This window comes from Barbus barbus (assembly GCF_936440315.1).
Source record: "Barbus barbus genome assembly, chromosome: 22".
NCBI lineage: Eukaryota > Metazoa > Chordata > Actinopteri > Cypriniformes > Cyprinidae > Barbus > Barbus barbus.
Window position 1 is genome coordinate 30,066,423 of NC_136750.1, and position 17,405 is coordinate 30,083,827.

The 17,405-nt window shown below is 36.0% G+C and overlaps 1 protein-coding gene across 1 annotated transcript; it reads left to right on the top strand.

The window, feature by feature from the left end:
- The first annotated feature begins 10,083 nt into the window (after positions 1–10,083).
- Positions 10,084–16,244, top strand: dhdh.2 (dihydrodiol dehydrogenase, tandem duplicate 2). Its single transcript, XM_079446554.1, has 7 exons — positions 10,084–10,199; positions 11,235–11,346; positions 11,685–11,848; positions 12,291–12,543; positions 13,401–13,525; positions 14,926–15,076; positions 16,030–16,244. The coding sequence occupies exons 1-7, from the start codon at positions 10,110–10,112 to the stop codon at positions 16,137–16,139; spliced, it is 1,005 nt and encodes a 334-aa protein (XP_079302680.1). The 5' UTR covers positions 10,084–10,109; the 3' UTR covers positions 16,140–16,244.
- Positions 16,245–17,405: the final 1,161 nt, after the last annotated feature.

A 17,405-nucleotide genomic window follows, 5' to 3' on the forward strand; every position in this document is an offset into this window, starting at 1 on the left:
TTAACATCCTCAGGTCAACAGTCAAATGACTGAACAGATCACGATCCCACTGCTGAAGTAACACAACATACACATTAACAGGAGTCTCAGGGCAAATGGATTGTAGTGGAAATATCATTTATTTGTGTGTATGAGGCAGCAGGTCTTTAATATTGAATGACTGCAGGAGATTGAGTTGTGACGTCTAATTAAAGAGAGTAAGTGTTCTCACGTGCCGTCGCAGCAGAGAGAGGCTGTGCTTCACGCTCGCCGAGGCACAACGCTTTGTTTAGACATAAATAAACAATGCACAGTAATAATGGCCATCGTTAGCAGCAGCAGGACTATTGTTCATTCTTGCCCTCAATCACTCCATGCACTCTGTGTCTCTCCCTCCACGCTCAGTTCAATAAAACACTTTACAGGCAAGACACCAGAGAAAAGTGCTGTCAGACGAGATGTTATAGATAGAGTTTGCGTATATAAGGATTTATGTAATGTGAATTGTTTTGGATTAAATAAATAAAACTACGTCACACTCAAGATTTGCATTTCATCAGCTCATGCATTCCTTGGGAGTTGAACCCACGACCTTGGCGTTGCTTGCGCAATGCTCAGGTTTTATAAGTGGTGAACTTGTTAAGGTGCCAAGTGGTTTCTAGGATTTGTTGCTAAATGGTTACCAGGGATTGTTGCTGGGTGGTTGCTAGAGTGTTTTGGGTTGTTGCTAGGTGGTTGCAGCTAGTTGGTTGCTAGGGTGCTTTGGGTTGTAGCTAGTTGGTTACTAGAATGTTTTAGGCTGTTGCTTGGTGGTTGCTAGGGTGTTTTGTGATGTTGCTACTGTAGGTGGTTGCTAGGGTGCTTTGGATTGCTGTTAGGTTGTTTTCTAAGATATTTTGGGATGTTGCAACAGTAGGTTGTTACTAGAATGTTTTAGGCTGTTCCTGGTGGATGCTAGCCTATGTGGTTACTAGGGATTGTTGCTGGGTGGTTGCTAGGGTGTTTTGGGTTGTTGCTAGGTGGTGACACACTCTGGCTGCATGATTTGAGGTATTATTCATGTCAGCAGTGATATGGCTCCAGTTACACAATCCTGAGGGTTACAGGTGTAGTCAAATCACTAACCCTCGATATGGGCAACAGTGATATCCACGCTTGCCTTAGTTTACTTAGCAAAAAAGAATAAAAGGAAATAAATCCTATTAACCTGATCTCTCTCACACACACACACCAACACTAAATGATATCTGTATAAAGAAGGAAACAACCTGTTTGACCAGGAACAGAAACAGATAATCCTCTTACCAGCCGCACACCAAACCTCTTGTGCAGAACCGAATTAAAACACAAACATATGACTAAGATCTCTTATTCTGGCTGCTTATAAGAAAATGGTCTGTGAAAATAGAATATAAAAACCAGTGACGGTAACAGATGGTAAAAGTGTGGCATTTCACACTATGGCACTGAATGATTCCGACATATACCATACTTCAAAAAAGACAATGTAGGTTATTATTTACTATATATATGTATCATATATGTATATATTACATATATATGTTAATGTGGGTCAAAATCTAACATTCACTAGCTTGAAATTTCACTTCAGTTTCCACTGTAGAAATGAAGCTTTCAGACTGAACTGCATAGACACTCACTTTTGTCTTTGTTTTCATTGTCTTTCCAGAAGCGTCGGAACATTGTAACGGGTTTATTCAACCACACTGTCATTTATTTGCTTCCACAATAAACACCCGATGACTGACAGACAACATCACGAGTTCGAGTCACAGTTCCAGGTTGATCATCGTGTCGCCAGAATCAAAACTGATAAATGATTTACTCACCGATCTTTCAGCGGTTATTCCGGTTATTATCGATCATCTATCTGCTGTATCGGAAGATCAGAGTAGTTCCGTATCGATCAGTGTTTCTGTGTTCGTGAGCAGCAGCTGCTACTGACCACCTGTTACTCTCAACACACTCACAAGATACTCCTCCCACCTTACTCTCTCTCTCTCTCTCTATCTCTCTATCTCTCTCTCTCTCTCTCTCTCTCTCTCTCTCTCTCTCTCTCTCTTATATCTCTCTCTCTCTCTCTCTCTCTGTCTCTATCTCTGGCACCAGTTTGCATGTTTTCTTTGTTTAACTAAAGGTTTTACATTTCACATTCATATTTAGTATTCTTATTTTTAGTCGTGTTTAATGTTTACATTATCCTATTTATGATTGGATTTATGATCCTATTTAAACCTTAACTGTAAATTTAAGGTTTAAAAAATTACATTTAAATGCTAAATATTTACTTTTACACAACTATTTTTTTCATATAGCCTATGCATTGAAAATGAGACTTTAATTTGACTGTACTATTTTTGCAACTGCATATGCAAAAACAAAAGTTGCATTAGATGCTTCTTAGGTAAATTTCAGCAAAACCACCGCAGCTTTTGACTTTACATCTCATGGAGATAAAGACTTTGTTACAGCTTTTCTGTGTGAATACTAGCCCAGCCTTCTCTATAGGCTACATAAATATACATTAAATATAAATAAACATATATTCAGCGTTCATTTACTTTTGTATCATATTGTATCAGAGTCATTAATTGTGCATAATGAGTGTTTCAGCAGCGATCAGAGCAACAGATGAGTGTGAGTTACATCAAGATACTTAAGATACTGATCACTGCTGCTCTCGCATAAATATTTCATTACAGTCAAGATGACAGCTTTTAGTTGAAACACATCACTGTTTTTGTGTATCACTTGTTTTTCTTGGTATTCATGTTTGTTAAATGTAATTTTTTTTATGCAAAATGATTTTGAGCAATTCAAATTATTTAAACAAGCAACATAGTTTTTTTTAAGAAAATTAAAAACATGTTTCAGAGTGAAAAAAGTGACCATGATTTGATTGTTGAATAATGAATAAAGTAATATAAAATAAATGGTCCCAAATTCCACCCAGTGTTTGATGCTATTTGCTGATGCTTTTATTTTATTTAAAAATAATTTAATTTATTTTAATTTAAGTTGTTAAGTCAAATAAAATAAAATCTAATTAAATTAAATTAAATTAAATAAATGGCCCTGATGGTCCCGAATTCTACCCATGTTTGATGCTAAGGCCAAGTTTTGGTCACTGAGAACAGAAATCTCAATCTATGACACTATTGGGGCAAAAAGAGTTAGACTAAAATGACCAAGATGAAAACAGATCCAACTTCACTGCTTTGGACCCTTTAAATAAATATAAAGCTGCACTGCAGCCATTCAGTAACATTCTGGCTCAGCTGGATATGGGTCATGTTGGTACTTTTAAGCTGGACATTTGCCTTTCATTCTCCAGTGGGTCAGTCCTGCAAAGATCTTATTTTCCAGAAAAACAGGCTCAGTAGCTGAATAATTATAGAACCAGTGAGTCATTTCTATAAACCCTGTGTGCACCTTTGGTTATGAAAAGCTCTTGAGCTCTTCCTCTCTCTCAGATCCAGCTGCTTGAATTCATAATATATTTATGATCCAGCTCAGCTGTGACGCAGAAACTTTCATTTCTCTCATATTTGCTCTGTAATCTGCATGTAAGACCGCAGTGCGCTCACTGCAAGCCTCCTCATCTGCCTGTTCACATCATCTGCTGTGACATGGCTTTGAATACAGACTTCAATTCCTATTTGATAAATTTGCATCCATAGTGCTTTATGCACAGAAATCTGTGGTTTATTGAAGGACAAAGGGAAACAAACTAAAATTTAGCTTGATTCAGTGGAGTTGGATAAAATCATGCTTATTAAGGAATAGTTCACCCAAAAATGTGCATGTGTAGAAAATGTACTCATCCTCAGACCAAGATGAGTTTGTTTGTTCATCAGGTTTGTATAAATGTGTCTCTGCATCAGTGTCTCAGCAATGGATGCTCTGCAGTGAATGGGTGCCGTCAGAATGAGAGTCCAAACAGCTGATAAAAACATCACAATAATCCACACCACTCCAGTCCATCAGTTGACATCTGGAGAAGACAGAAGCTGAAACAAATCCATCAAGACATTTTTAAATAAAATAATCCATGATAAGGCTTCCTCCAGTGAAAAAGTGTTCTGGTCTGAATCAGGAGAGAAATCTGCACAGATCAAGCAGCGTTTACAAGAGAAATCAGCTCTAAACAGTGTGGCTGATGTGATGTGAGAAACAACAGGAGATGCACTTTTTCACTCGAGGAAGCGTTATTATGGACTCAGATTTTAGTTAAAAAATGTCTTGAAAGAAACTTATCTACATCTTGGATGGCCTGAGGTTGAGCACATTTTCAGCAAATATTGATTTTTGTGTGAACTATTCCTTTAAGTCAGTAAGGCAATGACAAATATGGACTCTAAATATCGTGCTATTTCAGATTTCAGAATGAAACTACAATGGCTATACATTATTTTTTTCCTTTGAAACCACTTATGTCAACGTAGTGAATAGATGCACAATGTATGGTAGCATATAGCTCTCATATGACAGCTACAGTGATGGCAATTGATCATAAATTGATCTAGATTGTAGAGTGTGAGCTCACTTAATTGCATGGTAACGCAGTGGCGAAGGCATTGAGCTAGAAGAGCTCTGCAGTCCCACATAACGCTGCCTGGAAACAGGAGACATGCACAGATTACAATCCCGTGCCCTTGAAATTCACGTTTACATATTTATATATTGGATGGATGGATAGAAATTCACGTTTACATATTTCTATATTGTATGGATGGATAGAAATTCACATGTTTACATATTTCTATATTGTATGGATGGATAGAATTTCACATGTTTACATGTTTACATATTGGATGGATGGATTGAAATTCATGTTTACATGTTTACATATTGGAGAGATGAACGGATGGATATAAATTCATGTTTATATATTTCCATATTGGATGGATAGATGGATGGATGGATGGATGGGTCAATGGGTTGATAGATGAATAGATATTTATATGCTTACATATTTACATATTGGATAGGTAATATTCTCATTTGTTAGACACTCTGGATAAAAGCATTTGCCAAGTGAATAAACAACAAACAAAAACAAACAAACAAAAAACTATCAAATAAATGAATGCATTTGATTTGTGTATCTCCAAGCACATATTTCTGTCCAGACAATATGATGCACAGACTCTCGTAGACTCATAACCCGATCAAACAGCACACAGCGATGCCGTATATGTGAGAGATGAACAGCTACGCAGTTCACTGTGAGCTCAATAGTTTCTCCCGTAAGACTGGAGAAACCTTGAGAAGTAATAATCAGAGGGAACAGGCAGAGCAGTGACGTATTCTTCCTTTATGACTACCCTCCTACACTCATCAGATGCTGACATGACGGATGGAGTTCAACTCACAGAACAAAGTTAGAGGAAAGAAGGATGCCCTTATTCTAACTCATACTGTACCCTCATAAAAACCCAGCTTTTGTGTATGAAAAACTGATAAGCATTGCATATTAAAAAATTAAATATTAATTCCACATTAATTCATAAACATGCTCCTTACAGCGAAAAAAAAAGCAATTATTTTTCTGGCCAAAATATATTTGAAATATTTACTCAAATTATGTAAACCGTGAAGCTCAATCAATTACTTGACAAATGTTAATATACTTAGTTTTAACCTTAACATATATCCATATATATTTTAAAAGTTATTTCAGGGGCAAGAAAATACATTTTCAATCTCACAGTAGCTTACAATTAGGCTATATGCATTATGCATGTGTTCAACAAATAAAAATTGTTGTCAATAACAAACAAAGTATTATAGAAAACAAAGTTTTTCTTCAAATGTCACATATGTGAATGTGTTTTCTTGGATTGAAATATATGGAGGGCAAAATAAATTTTTAAATGCCTCTAAAAAATATATAAATGGCCATATATGGCAAATTTGTATATTCTGAAATATATTAAAAAATACATTTTAATATTAATTTTATTTATTATTACAATTACTATAGCAATGACAATATGCAACAGCTCTACCCACATTGCGTATCAACAATCCTAATTGATAACAAACAAATTAACACATATAATTAACATAAAACATCTATATAATTGAAATACGCAACGTTTTGTCGAGCTATTCCTGATTAAATAGTTTAACAGCAATTAATCATAACACTGAATATGTGCAACATAGACAATACTGTATAATGTAAAGTGCATGCAAATACTGCATGTGCAGCATTCGTAGACAGCTGTTCCCAGCAGTTATGAAACGAAGCAGCATGAAAGGCTCACCTGTGTTTGTCCGTGTGTCTGTGCTGCAGTGAGCGCATCTGTACATGCACACAGTGTGCTCAGCATCAGCACCACAACACACTGCCTGTGACGGATGAAGACGCATGCATCCCTACTGACGTGTGGAGCTGAGAGACCATGCTGAAGGTTTCACATTACCGCAGTGTCGCGACTGCCTGACTGCAGTGTTGCTGATGCAGGGACTCCTGTGAGCTCAAGGGTATCGATCACTGTTATGTAATTCAGCTCTCATAGCGCAGAATGAGAAACAAGGTTTACCCCTGTCATTCATATGTTTTTCATGCATATTTCAATGCATTATATATCTAGTCAAAAATTATTTTGAATTAATTTATAATGCATTATGATGCTCATCTATTCATGATTTCACCTTTAAAGGATTAGGTCACCCCCAAAAATAATGAATAAAAAAAAAAAAAACTCACTTTGAGGCCATCGAAGATGTAGAAGTATTTGGAGAAATATAGCACTGCATCACTTGCTCAGCAATGGATCCTCTGCAGTAAATGGGTGCCGTCAGAATGAGAGTAATGTAAAGAAGACTTGTTTTATATTATTTGTATATTTAGCCAGAAGTGATGGTTTGAAGTTAAAAACGTCTTACTGATGGACTGGAGTGGTGTGGATTATTGTGATGTTTTTATCAGCTGTTTGGACTCTCATTCTGACGGCACCCATTCACTGCAGAGCATCCATTGCTGAGACACTGATGCAGTCACACATTTCTACAAACCTGATGAAGAAATAAACTCAGCTACATCTTGGATGGTCTCTGAGGTGAGTAACTACACTGAACAAAATTATAAACGCAACACTATTGTTTTTGCCCCCATTTTTCATGAGCTGAACTCAAAGATCTAAGACTTTTTCTATGTACACAAAATACTTTTTCTATTGTTCACAAATCTGTCTAAATCTGTGTTAGTGAGCACGTCTCCTTTGCCGAGAGAAACCATCCACCTCACAGGTGTGGCATATCAAGATGCTGATTAGACAGCATGATTATTGCACAGGTGTACCTTAGACTGGCCACAATAAAAGGCCACTTTTAAATGTGCAGTTTTACTGTATTGGGGGGGTCCGGGGGAAACCCAGTCTGGTGTGACCACCATTTGCCTCACGCATCTCCTTCGCATAGAGTTGATCAGGTTGTTGGTTGTGGCCTGTGAAATGCTGGTCCACTCCTCTTCAATGGCTGTATAAAGTTGCTGGATATTGGCAGGAACTGGAACACACCTCAGAGACATTATTATAAGATTTAATATTAAAATAAGTAGTACTGGTAAAAAAAAAAAGAGGTCTAGATGCTTTTTATTGATTGTCAAAAACAGATTAATATCTTCTCATATATCTGTCTGCTCTGCTCAAGATGTTTCATGTTTCATGTTCTTGGATGCTTCTGCTGGTTAATGCAGGAATCAAGTTAATAAAATCAATTAAACTCAATGGTGCGTTCTCATTTTATTTATTGTTCATGATTCAGTTCAAGGAATATCCACAGTAAATGTGTTTCCACTTTACAGTAAATGCTTATACAACCTGAATGTTCACCTCCAGGTACTAGAATTTGCGTGGGGACTTTTGACTTCCTCATTTGTAAGTCGCTTTGGATAAAAGCGTTTGCTAAATGACTAAATGTAAATGTAAATGCAAATCATTTAAGTTTATCACTTAAGTTTGATTAAGCTTATATAGAAGCAGATGTCATAATGTCAGTAGACCGAGAAAACGAGTTGTTCATTTATAAATTTATACGACTGTGACTGTACCATTACTGTGGAAATACAAACGAAAAAAAGCAGCCAATGAGCGCAGCGCAGCGCTGAAAAGGGGCGGAGTTACAGGCTTTTGTTACATTGTTCCATGTTTTTTGTTACTAGTTACATTGCGCCAAAGTTCCATTTTCAAAAGCTGAAAACATTCCAAAACAATCGGAGCTCAAGGTTTTTCCTCACAGCTTCCTTGAGTCGTTTGTCTTCCCAGTGTTGAGTGTTGCACTGACTTTCATTTCCAAGCCATTAAACACCACCTCAGCAGAGAAATGACCACTCCTTTACATAAACGCTCTCTGCTGGCTTTCTACTCGACTGGTGATAAAAATAAAAATAAAAACCACGCAAAGCCTCATTCCCGATCTGCAGCGCTGCAGAGGAGCACAATTAAACGCCCCTGGAGCTCCGAGCATGGAGTAAAAGCGCTGGAAACTGCTTTAGATAAAGTCATCTGCACAATAACTCAATGCCAAACAAGCAAGCAATCTGCTGCATTGCATAACTAAGAGTTAGTCATTCAGAGATTGGTCCAGTCCACATCCCAAAATCCGTTCCACAGCCCCAAGAAAGCAGCTTAAACATCTAAGAACTTTAATAATCAGATTGTTTAAAAAAAAAATAGACATTGATCTTCTCATTGATTGTTGGTTTAGAGATTAGCGTGTGGCTTCATCTTTGTGCATTTTGTTACTTGTAGTGTTGTTTTTTTTAGATCAGAATTATTGAATGCCATTTCACTGCATAATAATTCATGCATAGGCCTATTGCGTAATTCCACTATAAAGGGCTTTTCTCTGATGATCATATAATTCTGTTTTTGTTAAGCCTTAATGCTTTAAATACAACTAAAAATGCATGAGACATTTCTTTACCAAAAATGAAAACCCTGTCATCATTTACTCATCTTTATGTTTTATAAACTTTCAAAACATCTCAGGCTCCTAAAAAGACAAAAAGCATCAAGCACCCACTCTAAGTGCCATAAAAAGTACTTCAGATAACTCATGAGGGAGAGTAAAAGACAATTTTTTGGGTGAATTATTCCTTGGTATTCCAGGTATTCTCACAAATAGCCAGCAGTGGAAAGAACATTGTGTCCAAACACCAAAAGCATTTCATAACACTTGTTTTGCAGCGTTTTATAACAATGAGCAGGTCTCTGCAGTTCTTTCCAGCTAATCATCAGTAATCCTGAAAGTGCACTGAAATGAAAAGATGAATGCAAACTGAAGTTATATCCTATTTGATCCGTGTGTTATTTAAACGCATCTTTGTGAATAATTCTATAATAAGCAGAGTATAGAAACATATTCAAAACAAGCACAGACATTTAGTTTCAGGTAAACAGTGACTGAAACTGCAGTGCTGTATGATATTAAAGAGTGAAAATAGCAGTATTTTCTTCTTAATAAGTGTAAATAGTTCTTAGATGCTATTTATAGGCTACTTAGTGCAAAAAGTGTTCGATATTTGCACCTCTGTATTTTAGTACATTGTATAAAACAGTATGCAATAATAGCATATTGAGCGGAAATTATTATATTTATTAAAATGATTAAATAGATGTTGTTTTATTGGGTTAGGGTTAGTTAGTTTTAGTTGGGACAGTAAAACCCTCCCTAGTCCCTACACCTGTTCCTAAAGTTACCTGATTTTATTATTATGAGCCTCAAATGTACAAATAAGGAAATAGAAACATAGACTAATTAGACAACTAATTACTGATAGACTACTGATGATTGATGAACTATGTACATTTCTCCCCACATAAATTAAACGATTTTCATTTTCTCTATTGTCGTATTTTTTGTGTTGTTAAGTTAAGATTAATTTTCCAGCACAGGCAACAGTGCTGCATAATACTGTTTGAAACATTGATTGTACCACATGTGACACTGAATGTACTACTGTATAGTGTTTCACTTACAATAAAAACTAGTATGGAGGCAGTATAGAGTATATACTGATCAGAGCAGGCTAGTGTTTGTCCCCATCTGCTGGTTCTTATAGTCACACACACACACACACACACACACACACCATCATGGCGATCAGGTGGGGAATCTGCAGCGCTGGGAAAATCAGTCATGACTTTACAGTGGCACTGAAGACTCTCCCAGCAGAAAATCACCAGGTAAAGCGCAGAAACACACCAGCTTAACATTACATGACAAACTTCAGCTCACTGTCGGACTGCAGGAGAAAGAGAAACACACATGCACACTGAATGAACGCGAGCTGATCCTGATCATTCAGATCACACACACACACACACACACACACACACACCTGACATGCACTGATTCTCACTCTAACATGCGTTTCACAAACATTTACATGATCTGCTGAAAATAAACAAAGCGCGTGGCTGAATCAGGAAGTTTTGCTGTGCAGCGGGGAAACAGCGACACCACTGTGATCTGGCCAACATCGGTACTGCACTGGGATTATGCAAAGAAAACAAAAACACTGTTACATATAATACAACATTATATTACGCACAACAAGAATACATTTTTTTACATGAAAAATAAAATCTGGTATTATTATTACTATTTTTAGAAGGATCAAATTATATTTTATGACCAGACCAGTGTTGGGAAGGTTACTTTGGAAATGTAAGTGAAAGAAAAGTGAAAGTGACGTGAGATATGAAGTTTGGTGACCCATACTCGGAATTTGTGCTCTGCATTTACCCATCCAAAGTGCACACACACAGCAGTGAACACACACACACACACACCCGGAGCAGTGTAAGTTTACCGATTACAAGTTACCCTATTTTAAATGTAATGAGTTGTAAATATTTCAGTTACTTTATTAAAGTAATGTAACTGATTACTTTTTGATGACTTCTAATGTTTTCAACAAATGATTTTGCCAGGCAGGGTTCCCCTTACAGTATCCTGATCAACACTGATTACTGTCAGACTTACAAAATCCTTCATCTCTTGAATTAAGATTGCAATAATTTCATTTAAAGCACATCCACCACAAAATCAGACTTTAGCACCTGCAATTAACATGAGTCAGTTAAATCTGTATGTGGGTGTATGTGTGAAAATATTCAGATGCAACCCCCTTTGTAATTGTTAATTTGTTCCTAAGTAATTGTAATTTAATTACACATTTGTTCTCAGTAACTGTAACTGATTGCAATGAATGGCAGGTGTTGGCGGTGGCGGCTCGTGAGCTGAAGCATGCTCAGGAGTTTGCGCAGAAGCACAGCATCCCGCGCTCGTATGGAAGCTACGAAGAACTGGCCAAAGATCCGGAGATCGGTGAGACTGCGTACTGATCTGTGTAAAAACACCATCATCACGTCTCCATCTGTTCAGAAAAGAATCTCAGATTCCTATTGGCATCAAAAGTCCATCACTAATGAGATCAACTAAGAATTTTCTAAGAACCTGCTTGATTTACTCAAATTTATGGAAGAATTGAATAAAAAAGGCATTTGCGACTCTTTATAAAAAAAGTTGCAATTGACTTTTTTCTTGGGTGAGTGTACTACAAAAACATTACCTGCAGGAAATGAGGATAATCATTAAATAAAGCGGCGCGTATGCAGGGGATGTGTGGGGATTGTAGTCGATGTGTGACTGGTTGTGTGTTTCAGACGTGGTGTACATGGGCAACATCCACCCTCATCATCTGTCGGCGGGCGTTCTCTTCATGAACGCGAAGAAGAACGTTCTCTGTGAGAAACCGCTGGCCATGAACCTGAAGGAGGTCCAGGAGCTGATCGCCTCGGCCAAGAAGAACAACGTCTTCCTCATGGAGGTCAGCAGACGCTTTCTTCAAATTACAAACAGTCATGCATGACTTTATTCAAAATATAAGCCTTTACTGTCACTTTTTATCAATTGAACAGAACCTTGCTGAATAAAAGTATTAATTTCTTTCAAAAAAAAAAAAAAAAACCTTTGAAAAGGAGTGTATAGTTACAAAATATTTCTATTTTAAATAAATGCTGTTCTTATGAACTTTCTATTCATCTGTGAATCCTGAAAAATAAAATTTATCACAGTTTCCACAAAAATATTGTCCTATCATAACAAACCATACATCAATGGAAAGATTATTTATTCAGCTTTCAGATTATATATAAATCTCAGTTTTAAAAATGTTGATCCTTATGACTGGTTTTGTGGTCCATGGTTACATATGTAAATATATCTTTTGTATTGTACATCAGTCTGATGCTCGTGTGTTTGTTCTGCAGGCCGTCTGGACGCGTTTCTTCCCGGTGTCGCTGGAGATCAGCCGTCTGCTGTCGCAGGGAGAGGTGGGCGAGGTGAAGGTGGTGCGAGCAGATTTCGGCGTTCCTCTCACACATGTGCCTCGCACCGTTCAGAAAGAGCTGGGAGGAGGAGCGCTGCTTGACATCGGCATCTACTGCATACAGTTTGTGCTCATGGCCTTCAACGGAGAGAAACCGGAGACCATACAAGCAACCGGAGTCTGTCTGGACACTGGTACTGAACCCACTCGCATACAGACAGCAGAATAGCACAGATATTAGTCAGTTAGACTTACAGAGTGATCTACTGTTTGTGTGAGAGGCAGGCCTGCTGGGAACATAGTATAATTACAAACATACAGTCAAACCAACATTCATTCAGACACCTTCAACATTTCTCACATTATATTCACTATAGTTTAGAAGATGTTAATCAAACATGACGACGAACTCAAGAGTTAAACTGTCAGAACAAATTCATCTTGATAATGTCAGATAACAAAACATGATCAGGTCAAAGTGTCAAATCTAATTTATGGTCCCAGATTTTTTATCAATTTTACTGGTAGTCCACTGTATGAAGAATTTGTGGGTATAATGTGTCACAGTTGGCTTTATTTTGCTATCCTCACTTACATAAATGAACTATAGTACAATAATACTAATAATAATACATTGTTTAATCTGTATAACGGGACATTTTAGTAAAACATTTTTTAATATGATACCTTTCATACATAAAATGTAGCTCATTGTGCTTTACAGGTCAGAATAACAACATTTAAGGCATTAAAAAATTATTAAACATATATATATATATATATATATATATAAAACTTAAATTTAATTAATTTTAATAATCCAATGTATTTAATGTTGATATTTTTTATATAATATTGTGTAATAATTAAAATTTCAACTTAAAGGTGTCCAAAAGCTTGGAGCTCGTCTTATTCATCACCAATGTGAATCAGCTTCTGTATGCATTTGGTTTCATATAATTACACTCAAATTTCTCTTTTCTCTCAAATCAGAAACAAACTCATCTTTATTCCCCAGTTTGAGAGGTTTGTTTTATTGTAACATTGACAGGTGTAGATGAAGCGATGGTGGTCACGCTGAAGTTCTCTGGACAGCGATTGGCCGTCTGCACCTGCACAATCACCGCCGAGCTCCCAAACGAGGCCGTGATCGTCGGGACCAAAGGCACCATCAAGGTTTGATGAAACACACTCATGTCAGTAGTGCTGCGTCTGCATCTGTCTGTTTATTACACAGGGTTAAAGCACTAACAACTTTCCATTCCCGCTCTGCTCTGTTTCAATTCTCAACTCAGGCAATGTAAATATTTGACCATATATTACTGTAACCGCTGGCTAATACAGCTTTTAAAGTTAAATTATTGTTGCACTGCTGAAACTAAATCACATGTACCTAAACAACTCATGATCATAATTCAGATTATTTACATTTGCTTTCATTCATTTGGCAGATGCTTTTATTCAAAGTCACTTTGTATCTGATGCAGGCCTGCAGGACACATCACTTTTGAATAATAATATTAATAATGCATTTTTTATGTGTATAGTACTTTTCATACGTAAACTGTGTCTCAATGTGCTAACAACATTCAAAATATATTAAAAACTATAAAAAAATAATAATTTGACAAGGAAATGATAGAAAAAATGATTAAAATTACTAAAGTGACTTAAAATACAATAACCTGAATAAGCAAATGCATTTAATGATAAATAAAAATATATAATCATTTACATATTAATTTTAATAACTAACTTATGTAGTTAAATGCATCAGTAAATTAGCCATATAGATTATTGACATGCAGGCCATCAGAAAAATGTAATAATAATATATATATTTTTATTTGTATAGCACCTTTCTTACATAGAATGCATCTCAATGTGTTAATAACAACATTTTAAAGTTTGTAAAACTTTTAAAAAATGATAAGAATAAAAAAAATACTTTGACAAGGAAATGATGGAAAAAAATTAATAATTTTTACAATGACTAAAAAGACTTAAAATACATTCATTTTAATAAGCAAATGTAATTTTTTTATTTAATATGTAACAATTTAAATATTAATTTGATAAACTATGTCTTTAATTATGTCATATAAACTGACTGACTTTGTATCTGATGCATCAGATTTTTTTATTTTTTATTTTATAGATACATAAAATGCATCTCTGTTCTTTGCAGGTCAGAATATAACTTTTAAAGGATTTTAAAAAATCTACAGCATTTAAAGTAAAAGAAAAAATTATGGAAATGTATGGGGAACAAAATGAATAAAAGAATTCAATAAATCAAAAATACTTTTTTTATTTAATAATATATAATAATTTAAATACTAAACTAACTTTATAATATATGTCTCCCAATGTTTGGAGCTTGTCCTATTCATCATCAGTGTGAAACAGCTTTTATAAAACAACACAGAACGTCAGAAACAAACAAATAAAGCATTCAGGGTTGCCTGAGATGAATCAAACCCATCTTTATCAGTCAAACTACAGGAGTTTTAGGCTTGCTTTAGAGTTTGGAGAGAAAGCCGCTGGTGAATGTTTGGGGTTGTTCTGTTGATCAGGTTCCGGCTCACATGTGGTGCCCGACGTCTCTGATGGTGAACGGTGTGGAGACGCAGTACCCGGTGCCGGAGCCGTCTCTGCCGCTGAACTTCATCAACAGCACCGGCATGTGTTACGAGGCCGAGGAGGTCCGCCGCTGCTTACTCAACGGTACACAGCTATACAATCAGCTCACAAATCATGCATTTGTAATCTTTTATTTGACATTTTTCAGCTTTTCTTATTTTGAAAAGTGCATTTAAGCTGATACATACATATATATAATTATGTATTTGTATAAAATTATAATTTGCATAAAATTCAAGGCACTAATGTTTGCCTACAAAACTCTGCACCCCTTTACCTAAATGTATTACTTGATACTTGTGTTGTTCAAAAGTAATCTGATGGGATTTTGGCCATTGGATTGGATCAAATCTTGAAAATGGTTTGTTCAAAAGAAAAAATGATTCTGAATTTGGATCAGATCACAAAATCCAACCTTGGTTTTGATCTGGATTAAATCCTCAATTTGTTGTTGTTCAAAATGCTTTAGTAAGATTGGGATTATTAAGGATTATTCTAATCACAACAATGTAATAAAACTTTAAAACTGGTCCAAAAAATACAACATTTGCAACATGTAATACATCCAAACAGCTGTCAATATCAAACAAAAATATATTTAATTGAAAGTGTTTTTTTTAAATCACTGATTGTAAACTACATTGGCATAATCATTAGAGATGGATCAGTCAGAAGTAGATATTTGTGTAAATGCTATGCAGAATTACCATTTTTTTCCCATCACATGTCCCTTTAGGGGCTCCGTAGAGCACTAGTAATCCAGATTTGGAAATCTGAAAAAGTGTGTATCTGGATCAGGGTCATCCAATCCAATTTTGCTTTGAAAAACCGGCACAAAAGTAAGATTGGTTAGCTGATCCTGGAGAGCAAAACATGGGATCATTCTGATCCAGATGAAACGTTTTGGAACTAGGCCCCAGGTTTTTTTTTTGGTGCAGGGCTGTTATTTAAGCTTTGACCACAAGATGTCAGTTTTGTGAAATGATCAGCTTGACCTTCATGTGATCTGGTGGTTTCTGGTGTGTTATGTGGTGCAGGTCTGAAGGAGAGCTCACGCATGTCTCACGCAGACTCTGCGCTGCTGGCTGAGATCATAGATGAAGCCCGGCGGCAGGTGGGCGTGGTCTACAGCCAGGACAGCCAATGAGCTTTCAGCTGCTCATATCATCACCTTAAGGTTTCTGGTGCTCTTACAGCTGCTCTTTTGTATTGATTCAACCACAAAATAAAACCACAACTTTTATTCTGTTGACATCATGTGTTTCTGTTTTCACTCATCTCATCGGCATATGAAATTAAGATGATTCAGTCTGATTTCTCTATAGAAGACTATAAAGTTCTACTACATATTTTGTAAAATGGTTGCAGCTCATGGTGACATTAATGCATTTAATCCCACTGGTCACTATAGTAACCGTAAAGAAGGTTTTCATTTATAAAGCTCTAAAAATATTACTGATTGGTGTTTTAGTGAATTTTGCAAATGTGGAAAAAATAAAGGGTCTCAATTAAATATATGCAGTGTCACATTTACTGACAATTGTCACATGAATCATTCCTGTTTGCACCTTGAGAAGATGATGATGACTGCATCAAAGCTCCAAAACAAAAGGCTAGTAAAGTATGTTTTTTAAATGTATAATAGTAACCAAAGAATGTGATGAAACAGTTTAATAACTGGGCTGAGATATAAGAATTTTAATAACTGCAGAAATAATTTAATTTCAGTTCACACATCATCCCACCAGTCACAATTGTGACCATATATAAAAAAACACTTTTCTGTAAAAATGTCAATTATTTCAAGGGGTTACTAATGACACATCATTTTGATATTTTCATGTCTGAGAATAATTTGGGATTAAATGGGTCAATGCATTTTAAAGAATATCTTTGTATGATAATCTTTGAGCTGCATTGAATCAGTTTGTCACCTGATGATGTGCTGACGCCTGTATTAATGAACTTAACTGCTCTGGCTCCATTTCTCATCTGATAAGGCTCACTTGTTGTTCAGATGCTCTTATGTAAGTGACCTTGAGCAGGAACACAAAGACCGTATTCATCAGGAAAGCAGCGCCAGTAATTGAGCTGCTACTTCATCCAGGGAGTATTCAGACCTCATCCGCTGTATAAACCCACTTGTTGAAAAATGGGAGGAGAAACTGCACTTTGACCGTCAGCTTTAGGCCTGAAACAACAAATTCATGAACAATATATCAAGTTGGACTTCATGCACCATGATGTTATGGAAGTGGCACTATAGCAAGAATAGCATTTTTAGTGCTATCTGAACAATAGTATAGCTGATCATCATTCACAAAATGTTTTTTTTTTTTTAAAGTTATAATTGGTTTTAATAAATAGAATTTTTATAAGAAATAGTAATTTAATCAATATAATTATATCCGCT

Excerpts from the sequence above, each read along its gene's own strand:
- dhdh.2 (XM_079446554.1), top strand. The coding sequence starts at position 10,110 with ATGGCGATCAGGTGGGGAATCTGCAGCGCTGGGAAAATCAGTCATGAC. Across the intron at positions 10,200-11,234 it reads TCCCAGCAGAAAATCACCAG|GTGTTGGCGGTGGCGGCTCG; the intron begins GTAAAGCGCAGA and ends AATGAATGGCAG. Across the intron at positions 15,077-16,029 it reads CCGCCGCTGCTTACTCAACG|GTCTGAAGGAGAGCTCACGC; the intron begins GTACACAGCTAT and ends TATGTGGTGCAG.